Source organism: Fringilla coelebs (genome assembly GCF_963513975.1).
Source record: "Fringilla coelebs genome assembly, chromosome: 24".
Lineage (NCBI taxonomy): Eukaryota > Metazoa > Chordata > Aves > Passeriformes > Fringillidae > Fringilla > Fringilla coelebs.
Genome location: NC_140050.1, coordinates 6,432,278 through 6,451,811, shown reverse-complemented (window position 1 = coordinate 6,451,811; position 19,534 = coordinate 6,432,278). Strand labels below are relative to the sequence as shown.

General features: G+C 55.1%; 1 protein-coding gene across 1 annotated transcript; it reads right to left on the bottom strand.

Annotated features, from left to right (window-relative positions):
* Nucleotides 1-670: 670 nt before the first annotated feature.
* Nucleotides 671-17,419, bottom strand: CERS1 (ceramide synthase 1; the record flags this gene model as incomplete). Its single annotated transcript, XM_084221252.1, has 7 exons — nucleotides 671-713; nucleotides 1,143-1,279; nucleotides 2,011-2,158; nucleotides 4,288-4,449; nucleotides 5,516-5,696; nucleotides 7,515-7,674; nucleotides 17,198-17,419. 7 exons carry the CDS (start codon nucleotides 17,417-17,419, stop codon nucleotides 671-673), a joined length of 1,053 nt encoding a protein of 350 aa, XP_084077378.1.
* Between the last annotated feature and the right edge of the window lie 2,115 nt (nucleotides 17,420-19,534).

The following is a 19,534-nucleotide window of genomic DNA, read 5'->3' as shown; positions in this document are numbered from 1 at the left end:
CAAACCCCAACCCAAGAGCAGGAATTCTCTGTTCTTCCCTCAGCAAGGGGCCGGTCCTGGGGGGAATCCCCCAGCAGGGACCTGCAGGACCCTTTTGAAGCCCCTCCAGGACCCACAGGGGATTTTTCCAGGGAAACTGAACCTCCTGGGCCCCCTCCAGAGGGCTGGGCTGGAGCTCCTGAGGTGGATTCCCAGGCAGTGGCAGCTGCAGGCGGCAGTGACTCCTGCAAGGTCACCTCTGCAGTCCCTGGGGCACAGCTGGAGCACAGCTGGAGCACAGCTGGAGCACAGCTGGCCTCGGGGTCCCCCTCCCAGGGCAGGACAGGAGCTCCCTGGAGCTGGACCCTGCAGGAGCAGCGGGGGAGGGCTCAGGGGGAGGGTCCAGGGGGTGTCACAGGGAACGTGGAGCAACACCAGGGACACAAAGGCAGCCCCAGATCCCACCTGGGCCAGCACAGCCACCAGCCTCCCAGCCAAACTGGGCCAAACTGGGAGCCCCCAGCGCCAGGGGACAGGGCACAGGGCCCTGTGCTGGCAGTGGCGTGTCCTCCCCGGCTCGGGCAGGGCTGGCAGGGGGCAGGGGGGGAAGTTCTCCTCGGGCCTGTCCTTGGCAGGGTCCCAGAGCGGGGTCCTGGGCAGGGGCAGCCCCGGAGCCGCGGCCACGCCGCCCTCACAACCTCTTGTCCTTCACGAGGCCGTTCTTGAGGTGCAGCCTGGGGGAGAGCAGAGCCCGTGTCAGCCCCTGGCCGCACAAATCCCTCCCTCACTGCCCTGCTGGGGACTCTCCTGTCCCCGGGTTTGTGCACTTTGATGGCTCCAGCAGCAGGGAAAAGCTGCAGGCAGAGCTCAGAGCCCTGGCAGGGTCTGAAGGGGCTCCAGGAGAGCTGGAGAGGGACAAGGCATGGAGGGGCAGGGCGCAGGGAATGGAATTAAACTGGGAAAGGGGAGATTTGGGTGGGATGTTGGGAAGGGATTCCCGGCTGGGGGGGTGGGGATGGAATTCCCAGAGCAGCTGTGGCCGTCCCTGGATCCCTGGCAGTGCCCCAGGCCAGACCCCGGGGCAGGGGAGGCGTCCCAGGTGTGGAGCTGGATGTGCTTCAGGGTTTTCTGACCCACAGCAAGCAGCCTGGAATTCCACATACCCTTCCTTCAGAGCCTGGGGCAGTTGGATCCCAGCCTCCTTCCCGGCTCTCCTGCTCTCCTCCACGTCGTACTCACGGACGTCGTTCACCTCCTGCATCTGCCCCAGCAGCACCTTGGCCACGAACAGCACGATGTACTGGGGGACAGGGGGACAGACAGCGACCCTCAGCACGGCCCCAGGCCGGGGGGACCTTTCCCTGCTGCCCCCACCCCATTTCGGGCAGGGCAGCTCCCCCCGGGAGGGGCACAGCCCCGGATGGAGCAGAACTCCAGGACAATTCCTGGTTTCATCGCAGGGGTGATGGAATCAGCAGCTCCCTGCCCTGCCCTGCCCCACGGATCTCCCCTCTCCAGCCCTCCCTGCAGCCTGGGGCTTGCAGGAACATTCCCAGCACATTCCCACCTCTCTCCAATCCCTTTCTGGGATGCAGGAACATTCCCAGCACATTCCCACCTCTCTCCAATCCCTTTCTGGGATGCAGGAACATTCCCAGCACATTCCCACCTCCCTCAAATCCCCTTTCTGGGATGCAGGAACATTCCCAGCACGCTCCCACCTCCTCAAATCCCCTTTCTAGGATGCAGGAACATTCCCAGCACATTCCCACCTCTCTCCAATCCCTTTCTGGGATGCAGGAACATTCCCAGCACGTTCCCACCTCTCTCCCAAGCCCCGGCTGCTGTTATCACTCCCCCCGGGGTGTCAGACACTCTCAATGCCAAGCGAACCCCCCAGCCTCCCCCCTGACCCCCCAAACCCCCTCCAGCAGCAGCAGCAGCAGCGAGGACAGGGCTGAGCCCAAGGACAGGGGACATGTCCCTGCTGTCCCCAGCCCCAGGTTGGGCAGGGAGCCCGGGATCACCCACCAGGAACCAGTAGATGTTCATCAGGGTGAGCAGGAGCAGCAGGGCGTTGAAGAAGAAGTAGAAGGGGATGTTGGGCACGGCCTGGAGGCTGGAGTGGCAGGTGGCATAGAGCACCTTGAGCGGGAACCAGTAGAGACGGAACCAGAACCTGCCAGGGACGGGGACAGCGTGGGGTCAGTGTGCCCCCGGCAGGGGACAGAGCCAGCACTGCCTGCTGCCTCCTGAACCCCAATTCCAGCTCCTGGGACAGAGCCAGCACTGCCTGCTGCCCCCTGAACCCCAACTCCTGCTCCTGGGACAGGGCCAGCACAGCCTGCTGCCCCCTGAACCCCAATTCCTGCTCCTGGGAAAGGGACAGGGCCAGCACAGCCTGCTGCCCCCCGAACCCCAATTCCAGATCCTGGGACAGAGCCAGCACAGCCTGCTGCCCCCTGAACCCCAACTCCTGCTCCTAGGACAGAGCCAGCACAGCCTGCTGCCCCCTGAACCCCAACTCCTGCTCCTAGGACAGGGCCAGCACTGCCTGCTGCCCCCCGAACCCCAATTCCTGCTCCTGGGACAGGGACAGGGCCAGCACAGCCTGCTGCCCCCTGAACCCCAATTTCTGCTCCTGGGAAAGGGACAGGGCCAGCACAGCCTGCTGCCCCCTGAACCCCAATTCCAGATCCTGGGACAGAGCTAGCACAGCCTGCTGCCCCCTGAACCCCAACTCCTGCTCCTGGGACAGGGCCAGCACAGCCTGCTGCCCCCTGAACCCCAATTCCAGATCCTGGGACAGGGACAGGGCCAGCACAGCCTGGTCATCCATCCATCCATGAATCCATGGATCCATCCATCATCCATCCCTGTGTCCATGCATCCATCCATCCATCCATCCATCCATCCATCCATCCATCCATCCATCCATCATCCATCCATCCATCCATCCATCCATCCATCCATCCATCCATCCATCCATCATCCATCCATCCATCCATCCATCCATCCATCCATCCATCCATCCATCCATCCATCCATCCATCCATCCATCCTCCACCTCTGTTTTCCAGGATTAGCTGCAATTTGGGACAGCCCCAACTCCCTTTTCCTGCCTGGAAAAGCGCTCCTTGCTGCTGGGAAATGGCAGCGCCTCCTCCTCCTCCTCCTCCTCCTCCTCCTCCTCCCCCCTCCCGGGTCATTTGTTGCAGCAGTGCCACCAGCAGTGTCACCGGCAGTGTCACAGGAATTTCACAGGCACTCAGACCCCGCACTACAGAGGGATTCCGAGCCCAGCAGGAGCTCGGCCCCAGGAGATGGTGGGGGGTCCCAAAAACCGGGAGGGGAGAGGGGACTGGGACCAGGGGGACAGAAATCCTCCAAAGAGGGGCAGGATTGGGACCAGGGACACAAATCCAGCAGGGAAGGTCAGGATTAGGATCAGGGGACACAAACCCACCAGGGAAGGTTGGATTTAGGATCGGGGACACAAATCCAGCAGGGACGAAGGTTGGGTTTGGGATCAAGGACCCAAACCAGCCCCATGAGGTCAGGATTAGGATCAGGGGACCCAAACCCATCAGGGAAGGTCAAGATTGGGATCAGGGGACACAGACTCACAGGGAAGGTCGGGTTTAGGATCAGGGACCCAAAGCCAGCAGGGAGGGTAAGGTTTAAGATCATGACCCAGACCCACCAGGGAAGGTCAGGATTAGGATCAGGACCCAGCCCAGCCCCATGAGGTCGGGTTTAGGATCAGGATCAGGACCCACCAGCTGACGCTGAAGGCCAGGCAGCCGGCGTTGGCCGCCAGGTCGGGATTAGGATCAGGGACCCACCAGGGAAGGTCAGGATCAGGATCAGGAACCCAAACCAGCCCCACAAGGTCAGGATTAGGATCAGACCCAGACCCACCAGCTGAGGCTGAAGGCCAGGCAGCCGGCGTTGGCCGCCAGGTCAGGTTTAGGATCACGACCCAGCCCAGCCCCACGAGGTGAGGTTTAGGATCAGGACCCAGCCCCACAAGGTCAGGTTTAGGTTTAGGATCAGGACCCAGCCCCAGGATTAGGATTAGGTTTAGGATCAGGATCAGGACCCACCAGCTGAGGCTGAAGGCCAGGCAGCCGGCGTTGGCCGCCAGGTCGGGATTAGGACCAGGGACCCAAACCAGCCCCACAAGGTCGGGATTAGGTTTAGGATCAGGGCCCAGCCCAGCCCCAGCAGGTCGGGTTTAGGATCAGGATCAGGATCAGGATCAGGATCAGGATCAGGATTAGGATCAGGATCAGGATCAGGACCCACCAGCTGAGGCTGAAGGCCAGGCAGCCGGCGTTGGCCGCCAGGTCGTTGAGGCGGTGGAAGGCGCCGCCGCGGTGCTTGAAGTAGACGTTGAGCTTGGTGAACTCGAGCTGCACGTCGTTGACATCGTGCAGGAACAGCACCAGCACCCCCACGTTGTGGTACCTGGGGACAGCGGGGAAAGAAATGGGGCAAAACCGCGCGGAAATGGGAAAAACCACAGGGGAATGGGAAAAACCGTGAGGAAATGGGGGAAAACCACGGGGAAATGGGGAAAATCGTGGGGAAATGGGGGAAAACCACGGGGAAATGGGAAAAACTGCAGGGGAATGGGAAAAATGGGGGGAAACTGCGGGGAAATGGGGAAAATGGGGGAAACTGTGGGGAAATGGGGCAAAACTGTGGTGAAATGGGAAAAACTGTGAGGAAATGGGGAAAATGGGGGAAACCGCAGGGAAAAACTGCAGGGAAATGGGGAAAAACTGTGGGGAAATGGGAAAAATGGGGGGAAACTGCGGGGAAATGGGAAAAACCGTGGGGAAATGGGAAAACCGTGGGGAAATGGGGAAAATGGGGAAAACCGTGGGGAAATGGGAAAACCACAGGGAAAAACTGCAGGAAAATGGGGAAAAATGCAGGGAAATGGGGGAAAATTGTGGGGAAATGGGAAAAACTGCAGGGAAAAACCACAGGGAAATGGGGGAAAACTGCAGGGAAAAACTGCAGGGAACTGGGGGAAAGTGGGGAAAAACTGTGGGGAAAACGAGGGGGAAAATGGGGGAAAAGGGGGGAAACCATGGGGAAAAAGGGGAAAATGGGGAAAAACTGTGGGGAAATGGGGAAAACGAGGGGGAAAATGGGGAAAAGAGGGAAAACCATGGGGAAAAAGGGGAAAAAGCATAGGGAAATGGGGAAAACCATGGGGAAAAAGGGGAAAAACAATGAGGAAATGGGGAAAATGGGGAAAAACAGGAAAAGGTGGGGAAACCATGGGGAAATGGGGAAAATGAGGAAAAATGGGAGAAGGGGGGAAATCAGGGAAATGGGGAAAAACCATGGGGAAAAACCATGGGGAAAATGGGGGAAAATTGGAAAAGAGGGGGAAACAGGGAAAAAAACATGGAGAAAATGGGGAAAAACAGGGAAAGGGGGGAAACCAGAGAACTGGGGAGAAACCATGGGGAATTGGGGGAGAGCAGGAAAATGGGGCAGTGCAGGGGGCAAGGCTGACCTGAAGGCGTAGGAGGAGGCCAGCAGGGTGAGGGCCACCACGTGGTGCAGCAGCATCACCAGCGAGTCCTTGCGCCACGTGTCCATGTAGGCCGTGGCGTAGAGCGAGTGCCCGTAGAAGCTGCCCTGCAGCAGGTAGGCCAGGGCGATGTCCCTGGGCACCTCCATGCCCCGGTGCCAGCCTGCCACGCCACCAGTGGGGCGGGTGAAAGAGGAAAAATTAAAAAAAAAATTGTTATTGTTGCTATTATTGTTGTAGGAAAATAAAAATAATATCAATGATCATCATCGTTATCATTGTGATAATGATAAGAGTGCCCTGCTGCCAGGCTGGAATCACCCCCAGTTGGTTCGTGTTTGTAAAATGAAAATGAAAATGAAAATGAAAATGAAAATGAAAATGAAAATGAAAATGAAAATGAAAATAAAAATAAAAATAAAATTTAATAACAATAACAATTATAATCTTTATTATTATAGAAAAATTAAAATAATCTAAATAATAATCTATATTATTCTAGAAAAAAGTAATCGATATTATTATAGAAAAAGTAAAATAATCTAAATAATAATCTATATTATTCTAGAAAAAAGTAACCAATATTATTATAGAAAAACTGAAATAATCTAAATAATAATAATCTATATTATTATAGAAAAAAGTAATCAGTATTATTATAGAAAAATTAAAATAATCGAAATAATAATCTATATTATTCTAGAAAAAAGTGATCTATATTATTATAGAAAAATTGAAATAATATAAATAATAATCTATATTATTCTAGAAAAAAGTAATCGATATTATTATAGAAAAATTAAAATAATCTAAATAATAATAATCTATATTATTCTAGAAAAAAGTAATCGATATTATTATAGAAAAATTAAAATAATCTAAATAATAATAATATATATTATTCTAGAAAAAAAATCGATATTATTATAGGAAATAAAATAATATTGATGATTATATATTATTATAAAAGAATAATTTGTATTCTTATTGATAAATTGAAATAATATTATTATCAAAAATTAAAAGAAGCTATATGATTATTATATTTTTATAAAAGAATAAGATATTATTATAGAAAATAAAAATTACCTATATTATTATAGATTATTATTTTATAATATAGGTAACTTAACAATATAGGTAATCATTATTTTATAATAATCTCTATTATTATAGACAATAAAAATAACTTATTAGAGATTATTATTAAATAATAATCTATGTTATTATAGATTCGTTTTTGCAAATTGTTATCAGTAACAATGGGTTTGTATGTGATATATGTGTGTGGGTTTGGGTTTGTGTCCCTGTCCACAGCAGTGGGGGGAATGAGGAGATTTTTAACCCTGATTTAGTGCAGGGAGTTTGAGGTGATTTTTAAGCCTGATTTTGTGCAGGGCCTGGAATGAGGAGATTTTTAAGCCTGGTTTGTGCAGGGGAATTTGAGGAGATTTTAAAGCCTGGTTTGTGCAAGGAATTTGAGGAGATTTTTAGGCCCTGGTTTGTGCAAGGAATTTGAGGAGATTTTTAGGCCCTGGTTTGTGCAAGGAATTTGAGGTGATTTTTAAGCCTGGTTTGTGCAAGGAATTTGAGGTGATTTTTAGGCCCTGGTTTGTGCAAGGAATTTGAGGTGATTTTTAGGCCCTGGTTTGTGCAAGGAATTTGAGGTGATTTTTAAGCCTGGTTTGTGCAGGGGTTGGAACGAGGAGATTTTTAAGCCCTGACTTGCTGCCCTGCCCATGGCCATGACCTGATCTTCAAGATCCTTCCCAGCCCAGCCCATTCCATGATTTAATTATTGTCCATGATTTGATTGTCCATGATTTATCTCACTGGTTCCTGATTCACTCAGCCCCTCCAGCAGCCACCGAGTGACCAAAGGAAAGGAACTCTCAGACACCCCCTGGTGCCCTTTCTGCACCCAGAGCAGGACAAAAAAAGGATCAAAAAAGGGAATTCAGGGGAATTTTGCTGTCCTCACCGTAGAAGACGGAGGGGGGGTCGTGGAAGAAGGGGTAGTCGGTGCAGAAGAGCAGGTAGGCGCCGTAGGACCACGACAGGGAGTAGAAGAACAACTTCCAGGCACTCTCGGGCATCTTGGCAGCATCTTTGGGCTGCAGCTGGCACCACTCCCCGAAGGGCTGCGAGGAAAAGGGGGAATTTCATCAGGAAAAACTCATCCAAGGGTGGTGACAGCAGGAATGGGGCTGGGGAAGGGGAAATAGGGAGGGGGGAGACCCTCCTGGAGCTGTGCAAGGGGAGCCCGGAGCATCCTGCCCCTCCCTGGAGCATCCTCGGAGCATCCTCGGAGCATCTTTCCCCTCCCCGGAGCATCCCCGGAGCATCCTCGGAGCATCCCCGGAGCATCTTTCCCCTCCCCGGAGCATCCCCGGAGCATCCTCTCCCTCCCCGGATCGTCCCCGGGGCACGGCTGGTGCCGGCAGGGTGGAGCCGGGAATGCAGAAAATCCGAATAAATCGCGGGGAAGCCCCGAGGAGAAGCTCGAACAACACGATCCGGGCGGATGGAGCCGGCGGCTCCCGGGAAAAAGGGAAATGGCCGGGCAGGGAAGGGCTGGGCACAGCCCTGGGCACGCTGGCACTGCCACCAGGTGCCACCAGGTGCCACCAGCGGCGGGGACCTGGTGCTGTGACATCCCTCCCCACATTCCCAGCGCCTTTTCCAGCCGGGATTTCCCTCCCCAGGGCAGCTCTGCCGGGGGGTTCAGCGAAGGAAATTCCTGAAATTCCTGGTCCTGGCTCCCCAGGGGGACAGGGACGAGCTGGGAGACACCGGAAAACATGGAACAGCCTCGGGTTTGGGGGGATAAATGGATCCAGCCTCATTTTTGGGGGGAATAAACTGATACAGCAAGGCACAGCCTCGTTTTTTTGGGAATAAACGGACCCAGCATGGCACAGCCTCGTTTTTTTGGGAATAAATGGATCCAGCATGGCACAACCTCGGTTTTTTGGGAATAAACGGACCCAGCATGGCACAGCCTCGGGTTTTTGGGAATAAATGGATCCAGCATGGCACAGCCTCGGGTTTTTGGGAATAAACGGACCCAGCATGGCACAGCCTCGGGTTTTGGGAATGAAGGGAGCAGGGGCACTGCCCTCCCCTGTGCCCCAAGGAGGGTTTTGTGTATTATTTTGTGTCCCAGAGGGGATTTTCCCTGCCCCAGAGAGGGTTCCCAGACCCCATTCCTGCCTCCCACCAGGCTCCAGGGAGCCCCCAGACACAGCCCAGGCCAGGGAGGGGTTTGGGGGAACCCTGAGAAATCCCAAATCCCCCCCAGAACTGCTCCGGGTGAGCCCCAGGTGAAAACAAAACTCTGCAGAGTAACAGGACCCTGCCTGGGTCAGCACTTTCTGCTCCTAAATTAAGGCCCCAGCTGTCCCCAGTGCTTGGCCCCTTCTCCAGGGGCTCCAATCCCAAAAGCTCTGGGGTTTCTGGGCTCCAATCCCAAAAGCTCTGGGGTTTCTGGACACGTCCCCTGCTGCTGAGGCCTTTTCCAAGGGGAGAAGAGAAGCAGGGGGAATCAAAAATGCACAGAAATCTTCGGTTCCTGGGGTGTCCACACTGCAGGGACAGCCCAGGGGATTTGGGATCCTCAAAGCCCCACTCACCCCACAAAGGTTTGGGGTGGAAAGGACCACAGGGATCTGTGGGATCTGTGGGGCAGGGATCCCCTATCCCAGTGTGGATTTGGGATCTGTACTCAACCTCAACCCCCTGCTCATGAGGGTTTGGGGTGGAAAGGATCACAGGGATCTGTGGGATCTGTGGGCAGGGACATCTTTCCCTGTGCCAGGGTGGATTTGGGATCTGAGCTCTCCTGCTCACCCACAGGGGTTTAGGGTGGAAAGGACCACAGGGATCATCCAGTTCCAGTCCTTCCCCTGTCCCAGGCTGGATTTGGGATCTGTACTTGGCCTCAACCCCCTGCTCACCCCACAGGGGTTTAGGGCGGGAGGGACCGCAGGGATCTGTGGGGTCCCTTCCCCTGTGCCACGCTGGATTTGGGATCTGAGCTCTCCTGCTCACCCCACAGGGGTTTGGGGTCAGAGCCCCCTCAGGGATCACCCAGCTCCAGCCCTTCCCATCCTGGGGGCTCCAGAGGGGGACACAGGGGACAGGGGGGACACGGGGGTGTCCCCGGGGCTGCCCACAGGAGCCAGCTCTGCCCCGGAGGGGGGAGGGGGGTGGGGGATGTCCTCCCATCACCCGGCTGCCGTTGCCATGGTGACGGCGCAGAGATGCCTGTTGCTACGGGCGACGGAGCCGCGTCGGGAGCCGGGATCCGGCTGGGGCTGGAGGAGCCCAGGGCTGCTGGCGGTGATGTCACGGGGCTCTGTTTAAAGGGCAGCCTCCCCTCCTCCTCCTCCTCCTCCTCCTCCTCCTCCTCCTCATCCCGCGGTTCCCGGCAGGATGGGGGGAAGGGGCTGGGACTGGAGCCCGGCGGAGCTGGGGCTGTCCCCGGGGTCGGGAACACCCGCGGGGAGGAGAGAACGCGGCTGCTCCCTTCGCCGGCCTCCAGCACAGCCGGGACTCCTAAATCCACCCCCAGGGACCCCTAAATCCATCCCCAGGGACCCCTAAATCCACCCCCAGGGACCCCTAAATCCTGCCCCAGCTCCAGCAGCAGGAGCCAGGAGAGCCAGGCAGGGGGAAGGGGCACCCGGTGCCAGGGCCGGTACCGGGGCCGGTGCCAGGGCTGGCCGGGGCACAGAACGTTCCCCAGGGACACAAAGGAGCGGCTGGCACGGAGCAGCCCTGGGAACTGGCAGTGCCAGCGGGGAGGATGAGCCAGGACAGCTCCCGAGCCCTGCCCGGCCTCACCCCGAGAGAGGCTCCGGCCCCTTCCCGGGGCTGGGGGTGCCCCAGGGGGCTCGGAGCCCCCTGTCCCCCCTGTGCCCCCCATCCTCTCTGTGCCCCCTGTCCCCTCTGTGCCCTCTGTCCCCTCTGTCCCTCTGCTCCCGGGAGGAGCCACCCTGGGGACACCGGGGCAGTGACTGTCACCCACCCCGAGGAGCTGGGGGACGCCAGGGCAGTGTCACCCACCCCATCTCTCCTCTCCCCGCCCCCGCAGCAGCTCCGTGCCTCAGTTTCCCCGCCCCGTGCCAAGCTCTGGCCAACATTTCCCAGCTGCCCCGGTGGGAAAAGGCGATTTTCCCACCCAAATCCCGAGCAGGAGCGATTTTATCCCCTGGATTCCGTGTCCCTGGGGGGAGAGGAGCAGCAGGAGTGATTTCACGGCCCGGATTCCGTGTCCCGGGGGAAGGAGGAGCAGCAGGAGCCCGGTGCTGACACAGCAGGGCAGCCCCGGGGGACAAAGGCCCCTTTGTTGCGGCTCCTCTCCCCCCCAGCTCCGGCTCTGCGCTTTGTGCTCGGGGGAGGAGGAAGCAGAGCCGGCCCCAGCTCGGCGTCCTCTGCTCCCACACGGGGCTGGGGGACAATGTGGGGACAGCCCCCACCCCCAGGGCTGGCACTGGGACATGAGATCCTGGCAGTGCTGAGTGGGGGGGAAAGGACTCCAGGAATCCTGGATTTCCAGAACCCTGAATTTCCAGCATCCCGATTTTCCAGCACCCTGAATTTCCAGAATCCCAAATTTCCAGAATCCTGAATTTCCAACATCCTGAATCCCAGCATCCCGAATTTCCAGCACCCTGAATTTCCAGAATCCCAAATTTCCAGAATCCCAGATTTCCAGCATCCCGATTTTCCAGCACCCTGAATTTCCAGCACCCTGAATTTCCAGCACCCTGAATTTCCAGCATCCCGAATTTCCAGCATCCCGAATTTCCAGCACCCTGAATTTCCAGCATCCCGAATTTCCAGCATCCCGAATTTCCAGCATCCCAAATTTCCAGCACCCTGAATTTCCAGAATCCTGAATTTCCAGCATCCTGAATTTCCAGCATCCCAAATTTCCAGAATCCCGAATTTTCCTGGGCTCAAACAACTCCTTTTTCTCCCCTTGGACCATCCTGACCCAGCTCTTCCCTCCCAGGGGCTCTGAGACCCAAACCTGGCAGCTTTCACAGAAAATCCCCAATTCTCATCCCTGCCCACAGCAATTCCAGCCAGGAAATTTTCCAATCTTTTTAAAATACAGCCCTGGAGCCTGAGCTGTCCCTCCCTGCTGCCGGGGGAAAGCTGATGCCACCAGAGCCCTGCTCAGCATCTCATCAGCATCAGGCACAGGCAGCTGGAGCCACAGGAACCCCCCAGCCCCCCTGGCCCTTCTGCAGTTACAGACGTGACCCATTTCCCCAGGGAACGGCACCTCGGGGCTGCCAGGACCTGCCAGGAGCTGCCAGGGCAAAAATTCCCAGCAGATTCCTCACCCACAGCCCCTTTGACACCTCACAGGGGATGGGGAAATCAGGCCTGGCATAAATTCCCCTCACAAACTTCACCCACAGCCCCTTCGACCCCTCAGAACCTGACAAGGAATGGTGAAAATTCAGTCTGGCACAAATTCCCAGCACTTTCCTCACCCACAGCTCCTTAAATGCCTCATGGACAGGGAATGAGGGGAAAATCCATCCTGGCACAAATTCCCCTCACAAACTTCACCCACAGCCCCTTTGGCCCCCCAGAACCTGACTGGGAATGGGGAAAATTCAGTCTGGCAAATTCCCAGCACGAATTCCCATCACAATCCTCACCCACAGGCCCTTCCACACATCATGGACAGACAGGGAATGGGGGAAATCCAGCCTGGCATAAATTCCCAGCAGATTCCTCACCCTCAGCCCCTTTGACACCTCACAGGGGGTGGGGGAAATCAGGCCTGGCACAAATTCCCCTCACAAACTTCACCCACAGCCCCTTCAATGCCTCATGGACAGACTAGGAACAGGGAAAATCCAGCCTAGGACAAATTCCCCTCACAATCCTAACCCTCAGCCCCTTTGACCCCTCAGAACTCCACAGGTTATGAGGGAAGTCCAGCCTGGCACAAATTCCCCTCACAATCCTCACCTTCAGGCCCTTCCACACATCATGGACAGAGAGGGGATGGGGAAAATCCAGCCTGGCATAAATTCCCAGCAGATTCCTCACCCTCAGCCCCTTCAAACCCTCACAGGGAATGGGGAAAATCAGGCCTAGGACAAATTCCCCTCACAATCCTCATCCACAGCCCCTTCAATGTCTTATGGACAGGGAATGAGGTGAAAACCCATCCTGGCACAAATTCCCCCCACAAGCCTCACCCAGAGCCCCTTCAGCTCCTCACAGGGAATGGGGGCAATCAGGCCAGGCACAAATTCCCCTCACAAACTTCACCCTCAGCCCCTTTGACCCCTCAGAACCTGTCAGGGAATGGGGAAAATTCAGCCTGGCACAAATTCCCTGCAGATTCCTCACCCACAGCCCCTTTGACACCTCACAGGGGATGGGGAAAATCAGGCTGGGCACAAATTCCCCTCACAAACTTCACCCACAGCCCCTTCGACCCCTCAGAACCTGTCAGGGAATGGGGAAAATTCAGTCTGGCACAAATTCCCAACACTTTCCTCACCCTCAGCCCCTTTGACCCCCTCAGAACCCTACAGGCCATGAGAAAAACCCATCCTGGCACAAATTCCCCTCACAATCCTCACCCTCAGCCCCTTTGACCCCTCAGAACCCCACAGGCCATGAGAAAAACCCATCCTGGCACAAATTCCCCTCACAAACTTCACCCACAGCCCCTTCAATGCCTCATGGACAGACTGGGAATGGGGGAAATCAGGCCTGGCACAAATTCTCAGCCCCTTTGACCCCTCAGAACCCCACAGGGCATGAGGGAACCCCAGCCTGGCACAAATACCCCTCACAATCCTCACCTTCAGTCCCTTCCACACATCATGGACAGACAGGGAATGAGGGAAATTCAGTCTGGCACAAATTCCCAGCAGATTCCTCACCCTCAGCCCCTTTGACCCCCTCAGAACCCCACAGGCCATGAGGGAAACCCATCCTGGCACAAATCCCCCTCACAATCCTCATCTTCAGTCTCTTCCACACATCATTGACAGAGAGGGGATGGGGAAAATTCAGTCTGGCACTGAATTCCCAGTGATTACCCAAATTCCCAGCAGATTGCTCACCCACAGCCCCTTCAACCCCTCACAGGGAATGGGGAAAATCAGGCCTAGGACAAATTCCCCTCACAAACTTCACTCACAGCCTCTTCAACTTCTCACAGGGAATGGGGGAAATCAGGCCGAGCACAAATTCCCCTCACAATCCTCATCTTCAGTCCCTTTGACCCATCATGGACAGACTGGGAATGGGGGCAATCAGGCCTGGCACAAATTCTCAGCCCCTTTGACCCCTCAGAACCCCACAGGCCATGAGGGAAACCCAGCCTGGCACAAATTCCCCTCACAAACTTCACCCACAGCCCCTTCAATGCCTATGGACAAACTGGGAATAGGGAAAATCCATCTTAGGACAAATTCCCCTCACAATCCTCACCCTCAGCCCTTTCAACTCCTCACAGGGAACGGGGGAAATCAGGCCTGGCACAAATTCTCAGCCCCTTCGACCCCTCAGAACCGCACAGGCCATGAGGGAAACCCAGCCTGGCACAAATTCCCCTCACAATCCTCACCCAGAGCCCCTTCAGCTCCTCACAGGGAATGGGGGAAATCAGGCCTGGCACAAATTCCCAGCACTTTCCTCACCCTCAGCCCCTTTGACCCCTGAGAACCCCACAGGATATGAGGAAAACCCAGCCTGGCACAAATTCCCCTCACAAACTTCACCCACAGCCCCTTCAATGCCTCATGGACAGACTGGGAATGGGGGAAATCAGGCCTGGCACAAATTCCCAGCACTTTCCTCACTCTCAGCCCCTTTGACCCCTCAGAACCCCACAGGCCATGAGGGAAACCCATCCTGGCACAAATTCCCCTCACAATCCTCATCTTCAGTCCCTTCCACACGTCATGGACAGAGAGGGGATGGGGAAAATTCAGTCTGGCACTGAATTCCCAGTGATTACCCAAATTCCCAGCAGATTCCTCACCCACAGCCCCTTCAACCCCTCACAGGGAATGGGGAAAATCAGGCCTAGGACAAATTCCCCTCACAAACTTCACCCAGAGCCTCTTCAACTTCTCACAGGGAATGGGGGAAATCAGGCCGAGCACAAATTCCCCTCACAATCCTCATCTTCAGTCCCTTTGACCCATCATGGACAGACTGGGAATGGGGGAAATCAGGCCTGGCACAAATTCTCAGCCCCTTTGACCCCTCAGAACCCCACAGGCCATGAGGGAAACCCAGCCTGGCACAAATTCCCCTCACAAACTTCACCCACAGCCCCTTTGACCCCTCAGAACCTGACAGGGAATGGGGAAAATTCAGTCTGGCACAAATTCCCAGCACTTTCCTCACCCACAGCTCCTTAAATGCCTCATGGACAGGGAATGAGGGGAAAATCCATCCTGGCACAAATTCCCCTCACAAACTTCACCCACAGCCTCTTCAATGCCTCATGGGCAGGGAATGAGGTGAAAACCCATCCTGGCACAAATTCCCCTCACAATCCTCATCTTCAGTCCCTTCCACACGCCATGGACAGACTGGGAATGGGGGAAATCCAGCCTGGCACAAATTCCCAGCACAAATTCCCCTCACAATCCTCACCCCCAGCCCCGGAGGGCTCGGCTGGAGCTCACCTGAGGCCAGGATCCTTTAGGGATCCCTTTAGGGACACCCTGAGCACCCAGCTCAGCCAGGGAAGGGCAGCCAGGCCTGGCCCGGCCACCTCGAGGGGACAAAAGGCTGTCCCCAGCACCAAATCCTTCAGATCCCCTGACAAAAGGCTGTCCCCAGCCCCAAATCCTTCAGATCCCCTGACAAAAGGCTGTCCCCAGCCCCAAATCTTCCAGGTGAACTGACAAAAGGCTGTCCCCAGCCCCAAATCCTTCAGCTGCCCTGACAAAAGGCAGTCCCCAGCCCCAAATCCTCCAGGTGAACTGACAAAAGGCTGTCCCCAACCCCAAATCCTCCAGGTGAACTGACAAAAGGCTGTCCCCAAACCCAAATCCTCCAGGTCCCCCTCATAAAAGGCTGTCCCCAACCCCAAATCCTCCAGGTGCCCTGACAAAAGGCTGTCCCCAACCCCAAATCCTCCAGATTGAACTGACAAAAGGCTGTCCCCAACCCCAAATCCTCCAGGTGAACTGACAAAGGGCTGTCCCCAAACCCAAATCCTCCAGGTCCCCCTCATAAAAAGCTGTCCCCAGCCCCAAATCCTCCAGGTGAACTGACAAAAAGCTGTCCCCAATCCCAAATCCTCCAGATTGCCCTGATAAAAGGCTGTCCCCAGCCCCAAATCCAAACGGAGCACAGGGAGGGAGGGGACAGCCACCAAGAGCCGCTCCTCCTGCCCGGGGACCCCGCTCGGCACGTCCCCGAGCCTGGCAGCGAGGGGACAGCGAGGGGACAGAGGGGACAGAGAGGGGACAGCGGGGGGACAGAGAGGGGACAGAGAGGAGACAGAGAGGGGACAGAGGGGGGACAGCGGCGGGGGAAGCGCTCCGGGGGCCGGATGGCGACAGCGCTGCAGCAGCGAGCCGGGCACGGAGATCTGCTCCAAAAACCGCAGGAATGTGCCCCCTCTGTGTCCCCTCCGTGTCCCCTCTGTGTGCCCTCCGTGTCCCCTCCATGTCTCCTCCGTGTCCCCTCCGTGTCCCCTCTTCTTCGCCCCGGGCAAGGGACGAGCGGGAAGGAAAAATCCGTGACCTTCTGGGGATGCAGGGATGGGAACGGGAGCGGGGGAGGAGCAGGGAGGGCTCAAATCCTTCGGGATGCAGCCCCGGGAAAGGCACAAAACCCGGGAATAACCGGGAAGAAATAACCTACAGCCTTGTGGGGATGGAAACGTGGGGTAAAATAAAAGGAAAAAGGAGCAGGGGGGGCTCTCCCGGTGATCCGGGGTGCTCAAATCTTACAGGATGCAGCCCCGGGTAAAGGCAGAAAAATCTGGGAATAACCGGGGAGAAATAACCTTCAGCCTTGTCGGGGGAATAAGGGGGAAAAGGAGCAGGGGGGGCTCTGCCGGTGCTGCCGGTGCTCAGATCCTGCAGGATGCAGCCCCGGGAAAGGCATGGAAGCACGGCAAAAGCCGGGAATAACCGGGAAGAAAAACGCCTCAGCCTTGTGGGGGCAGGGATGGAAACGCGGAGGGGGAAATGGAGCAGGGGGGGCACCGGGATGCTCAAATCCTGCAGGATGCAGCTCCGGGAAAGGCAGAAAAATCTGGGAATAACCGGGAAGAAATAACCTCAGCTTTGAGGGGATGCGGGGATGGATCCGGTGGGGGGGGGGGATGGCGGAGGGAGGGAAACGGAGCAGGGGGGGCTCTCCCGGTGCACCGGGGTGCTCCATCCTCCGGGCTGCAGCGCCGGAGGAAGGCACGGAACAACCTGGCAATAACCTGGAAGAAAATCCGCTCAGCCCGGCGGGGCTGCAGCGCCGGCGGGGCGGCGGGGGGAGGCGGCGGAAGGCGGCGGGGGGGCTCTCCCGGTCCCTCGGGATGCTCCGCGCTCGGGGATGCGGCTCCCGGGGCGCACCAACGCAATCCCCAAACCCCCCCGCCGCCTTCCCCCCGCTCCCAGCCCCGTTCCATCGCTCCCGGAGCCCGGCACTGACCCGAAAGAGGCGGCGGGAGCAGGCGCGGCGCAGCGCGGTCCAGCCCAGCGCGCAGATCCCGCACAGCAGCACCTCCGCCCAGCCCAGGTGCGCGTTCTCGGCCCAGGTGCGCAGCGCCAGCTCCCAGCCGCAGTCCCCGCAGCTCCGCGCCGCCGCGGCCAGGCTGCCGTAACCCCGGCGGAGCAGCTCCCCGTAGCCGGGCATGGGCTCCGGAGGCGGCATCGCGGAGCTGGCACGGCCGCGGCCCCGCGCAGGCTCCGGCGGGGCGGGCACCGCGCTCCCCCCGCGCCGGTACCGGGCTGGAGCCGCCCCCTGGCACGGCACGGCCCGGCCCCCTCGGGCTGCCGGGGAGGAGAGGGAGGAACGCGGGGGGAACGCGCTGGAGGCGCCGCGGGACGGCGAGAGGAGAGGGGGGAAAGGGAATTTGGGGAGCGGGGGTGATGGAACCGGGGGAAGCGCTGAGCCCGCCCGGCGGGGCGGCGGGGAGGGGCATGGAGATGGCACGGCACGGCACGGCATGGAACAGAGATGGCACGGAGATGGTATGGTGATGGCACAGAGATGGCACGGCACGGCATGGCACGGCATGGAGCAGAGATGGCACGGAGATGGCACAGCACGGCACGGTGATGGCACGGTGATGGCACGGCACGGAACAGAAATGGCACAGAAATGGCACGGTGGTGGCACGGCATGACACGATGATGGCACAGCATGGAACAGAGATGGCCCAGAAATGGCCCAGAAATGGCCCAGAAATGGCACGGTGATGGCACAGAGATGGCACGGCACGGCATGGCACAGTGATGGCACGGAGATGGCACGGCATGGAACAGAGGTGGCACGGTGATGGCACAGCACGGAGCTGCCACTGCGGGGACTCGGGGGACACCTCGGGGTCTCAGGTGCCAATTTAGAGGATTCAAGTGCGAATTTGGGGGCTCAAGTGCGAGTTTGGGGGATTTAAATGTGGATTTTACGGGGTTCAAGTGTGAATTTGAGGGATTTCAATGTGAATTTGGGGGTTTTAAATGTGAATTTGGGGGATTTCAATGTGAATTTGGGGGATTTGAATGTGAATTTGGAGGATTCAAGTGTGGACTTGGGGGATTTCAATGTGAATTTGGGGGATTTCAATGTGAATTTGGGGTGTTCAAGTGCGGATTTGGGGCATTTCCATGTGAATTTGGAGGATTTCAATGTGAATTTGGGGGATTTAAATGTGAATTTGGAGGATTCAAGTGTGGACTTGGGGGATTTCAATGTGAATTTGGGGGATTTCAATGTGAATTTGGGGCATTTCCATGTGAATTTGGGGTTCAGGTGCACGGAGCTCAGCGTTGAAGATCCCTGCCCGAGTTCTCTCCCTGCAGCGCCGTTTCCTTTGATGTACAAAGAAAATAAATTCATTTCTCCAGGGATTTTGTGCCCTCCCACAGCACAAAGCTCAGAGGAAACCTTGGAACCTTCACCTGAAAATGGGTCTGGAATCATAAAATTCACCTGAAAATGGGTCTGGAATTATAAAATTCACCTGAAAATGGGCCTGGATTAATGAAATGCACCTTGAAGAATAATAAAATTCACCTTGAAGATGAGTCTGGAAAAATAAAATTCAGCTTAAAAATCAAACTTCCTCTCCAAGGAAGTTTGGATGAAAATATCTCACTGAAATCCATCATCATCATCATCATCATCATCATCATCATCATCATCATCATCATCATCATCATCATCATCATCACAGGCACCCCTGGAGCTGCCAGGGAAAGGAACAGTGATATCAAGATGGAATAAAATGATATAAAATTAAAATGATATCAATATGGAATAAAATAATATAAAATTAAAATACCAATATGAAATAAAATGCTATAAAATTAAAATGATATCAAGATGGAATGAAATTATATAAAATTAAAAAATGATATAAAATTAAAATGATATCAAGATGAAATAAAGTAATATAAAATTAAAATGATATAAATAGGGAATAAAATGATATAAAATTAAAATGATATCAAGATGAAATAAAATGATAGAAAATAAAACTAGATAAATATAAAAATTATATTAATATAAAATTAAAATGATATAAATAGAAAATAAAAATTATATAAAATAGAAAGTAAAAATGTTAGAAAAAATGGATAAAAATAGAAAATAAAAATGATATAAATATAAAATATAAATGATAAAAATAGAAAACAAAAATTGTATAAATATAAAATAAAAATGATTAAAATAGAAAATAAAAATGGTATAAATATAAAATAAAAATGATAAAAATAGAAAATAAAAATGATATAAATATAAAATAAAAATTATATCAATAGA